We start from the raw sequence: 3,499 nt of genomic DNA, 5'->3' as shown, positions 1-3,499 counted from the left end.
GCAGCTGTATTTTCAGCATCATTCCTCCAGTCTTCAGTGTCACATGATCTTCAGAAATCAGTATAATATGCTGATCTGCTGCTCCAGAAACATGTATTATTATTATTATTATCTATATTTAAAACAGTTGAGTACATTTTTTCAGTATTCTTTGATGAATAAAGATCCAAAGATTATCTGAAATCAAAAGCTTTTGTCTAGGGCTGGGCGATATAGCTAAAATATTTATCAACGATGTTTCATATCATTCGGTATCGATAATTATTGACATTTTTATAACCTTTTTTAAAACAAAGAGCAATAGAATTTTTTTTTTTTTTAAATGTAACCACTGTGTTTTTAAATTAACCCAATTTATTGAGACAAGCAACAAATACAAATTAAACATCTTAATTTCTAATGTTTTATATGCAGATTAATAGGTCTTAAGGAAACTTTTGTCTCGTCTCCCGAAGCCACAATGAGAAAAATAATGCAGCGCATTTAAATTTGTCAAGGCAAGGAAATAAATGTCTATAAAAAAACCATGCATTGTCTAAATTAACTCATAAAAATCAAATATAATTTTGTAAAACAATTATGATTAAAGTGCAGCATGAATCGCTGACAGCTAGCGGTTTAAACGCAGGCCAGATTCACAAGATCTCTCTCAAGTGTAGAAAGTAGGAAAGAAGTATTGTTATTTCTCTACTGTAGTGTAAAGCTAAAATAATATAGCTATGAGACATTCATTTGCATTTATCTTACAGTGCAATTGTTTTATAATATATGGCTACAACTGTTATTATTATTATAATAATTAGTTTATCTTCCTAAAACAGCAGTGTGAGTGTAATTTAGACTGAGACAGTAGATCACAAATAAAAAGAGGGTTGAGTCTCCTTTAAAGTTCAGCTACAAGCCAATTCACTGACTTTCTTCTGATTTAAGTTTTCTCAAACATGGGTTGCAGCTCTTCATTCTGAAGTGCAATAATTTGTCTTTTTTTTATTTTTATATCACAAATATCGTATCATGGACTTCATATCGCGATGTTATCGTATCGTGAGATTTTGATATCATCACATCCCTAGTAATTCTGCACGTGTGAAGTGAGTTCAGGCGAGTTCTGACCTTTTTGTTGCGGATGAGTTTATGGTCTCTGAACTCGGTGAGCTGCGTGCGCAGCGTGATGTCACTGTTCACCAGGAACGACTCGCGACAGCGCTGGTAGAAATCCTGGAAAGACAATCCTGAACAAACAACAACAATCATCCGTTTTAATAAGCGGAGGCTTCATTATAAATGCATTGTGTGGCAGCGGTGGTTGTTTTACCCATATATGCAGGATTGTCCTTGTTCTCCAGCTGAAACTCTGCCAGTAATCTGAAGATTCCCCTGAAAATCACACAGACACATACATTGCTGAAAGTGTCTGGTAAATGCATTTGTTTTCACATGTGTGTGTGTATATACAGTGGGGAAAAAAAGTATTTAGTCAGCCACCAATTGTGCAAGTTCTCCCACTTAAAAAGATGAGAGAGGCCTGTAATTTTCATCATAGGTATACCTCAACTATGAGAGACAAAATGAGAAAAAAAAATCCAGAAAATCACATTGTAGGATTTTTAAAGAATTATGGTGGAAAATAAGTATTTGGTCAATAACAATTTCATCTCAATACTTTGTTATATACACCTTTTGTTGGCAATGACAGAGGTCAAACTTTTTCTGTAAGTCTTCACAAGGTTTTCACACACTGTTGCTGGTATTTTGGCCCATTCCTCCATGCAGATCTCCTCTAGAGCAGTAATGTTTTGGGGCTGTCGCTGGGCAACACGGATTTTCAACTCCCTCCAAAGATTTTCTATGGGGTTGAGATCTGGAGACTGGCTAGGCCACTCCAGGACCTTGAAATGCTTCTTATGAAGCCACTCCTTCGTTGCCCGGGCGGTGTGTTTTGGATCATTGTCATGCTGAAAGACCCAGCCATGTTTCATCTTCAATGCCCTTGCTGATGGAAGGAGGTTTTCACTCAAAATCTCACGATACATGGCCCCATTCATTCTTTCGTTTACACGGATCAGTCGTCCTGGTCCCTTTGCAGAAAAACAGCCCCAAAGCATGATGTTTCCACCCCCATGCTTCACAGTAGGTATGGTGTTCTTTGGATGCAACTCAGCATTCTTTCTCCTCCAAACACGTCAAGTTGAGTTTTTACCAAAAAGTTTTATTTTGGTTTCATCTGACCATATGACATTCTCCCAGTCCTCTTCTGGATCATCCAAATGCTCTCTAGCAAACTTCAGACGGGCCTGGACATGTACTGGCTTAAGCAGGGGGACACGTCTGTCACTGCAGGATTTGAGTCCCTGGCGGTGCAGTGTGTTACTGATGGTAGCCTTTGTTACTTTGGTCCCAGCTCTCTGCAGGTCATTCACTAGGTTCCCCCGTGTGGTTCTGGGATTTTTGCTCACAGTTCTTGTGATCATTTTGACCTCACGGGGTGAGATCTTGCGTGGAGCTCCAGATCGAGGGAGATTATCAGTGGTCTTGTGTGTCTTCCATTTTCTAATAATTGCTCCCACAGTTGATTTCTTCACACCAAGCTGCTTATCTATTGCAGATTCAGTCTTCCCAGCCTGGTGCAGGTCTACAATTTTGTTTCTGGTGTCCTTTGACAGCTCTTTGGTCTTGGCCATGGTGGAGTTTGGAGTGTGACTGTTTGAGGTTGTGGACAGGTGTCTTTTATACTGATAACGAGTTCAAACAGATGCCATTAATACAGGTAACGAGTGGAGGACAGAGGAGCCTCTTAAAGAAGAAGTTACAGGTCTGTGAGAGCCAGAAATCTTGCTTGTTTGTAGGTGACCAAATACTTATTTTACCGAGGAATTTACCAATTAATTCTTTAAAAATCCTACAATGTGATTTTCTGGATTTTTTTTCCTCATTTTGTCTCTCATAGTTGAGGTATACCTATGATGAAAATTACAGGCCTCTCTCATCTTTTTAAGTGGGAGAACTTGCACAATTGGTGGCTGACTAAATACTTTTTTGCCCCACTGTATAAATATATATAATGAATATTGTAATTCCCTATTTTTCTTTACATTACTATTATCATCAATATTGGACTATTTTAATTATTGGTGTATGTGCAGAAAGTTCTTTCGTGTATTTCTCAGTTCAGACAATCACATAATAACATTTTCATGTCAGTTTCTGCCCTTTATAAATCCAGATTTGTTCCTCACTTTTGATGCATGATGAATTAATGGAATTTAGGATCAAATCCAATTGCATGTGCATCTTTTATATGAGGCCCCTGGTTCTGATTTTGGACTCCACTTAATTCAATTAACAATTGTTTTAGTACTTTTTAAGAACCACCAGATATATGGTGACAGTATGTGAGTCTGTTTGTTTGAGTGTGTGTGAGTGAGTGTGTGTGTGTGTGTGAGAGAGAGAGTGTGTGAGTGTGAGAGAGTGTGTGTGTGTGTGTGTGTGTGTGTGTGTG

At 38.0% G+C, this 3,499-nt stretch overlaps 1 protein-coding gene across 1 annotated transcript in view; it reads right to left on the bottom strand.

Annotated features, from left to right (window-relative positions):
• Positions 1-925: 925 nt before the first annotated feature.
• The window catches only part of LOC107564577 (origin recognition complex subunit 2-like), a 3,113-nt gene continuing 539 nt past the window's right edge, over positions 926-3,499 (bottom strand). Inside the window, exons 2-4 of the mRNA XM_016249686.1 lie at positions 1,316-1,377; positions 1,066-1,232; positions 926-961 (exon numbers count right to left, since the gene is read on the bottom strand). Of these exons, the coding sequence (XP_016105172.1) occupies positions 926-961; positions 1,066-1,232; positions 1,316-1,377 (265 nt within the window). The remainder of the gene's footprint in view (positions 962-1,065; positions 1,233-1,315; positions 1,378-3,499) is intronic.

Source organism: Sinocyclocheilus grahami, unplaced genomic scaffold (genome assembly GCF_001515645.1).
Source record: "Sinocyclocheilus grahami isolate Dianchi unplaced genomic scaffold, SAMN03320097.WGS_v1.1 scaffold947.1, whole genome shotgun sequence".
NCBI classification, from domain to species: domain Eukaryota; kingdom Metazoa; phylum Chordata; class Actinopteri; order Cypriniformes; family Cyprinidae; genus Sinocyclocheilus; species Sinocyclocheilus grahami.
The sequence above is the reverse complement of the archived record's forward strand: the minus strand, read 5'-3'. Positions and strand labels throughout refer to the sequence as shown.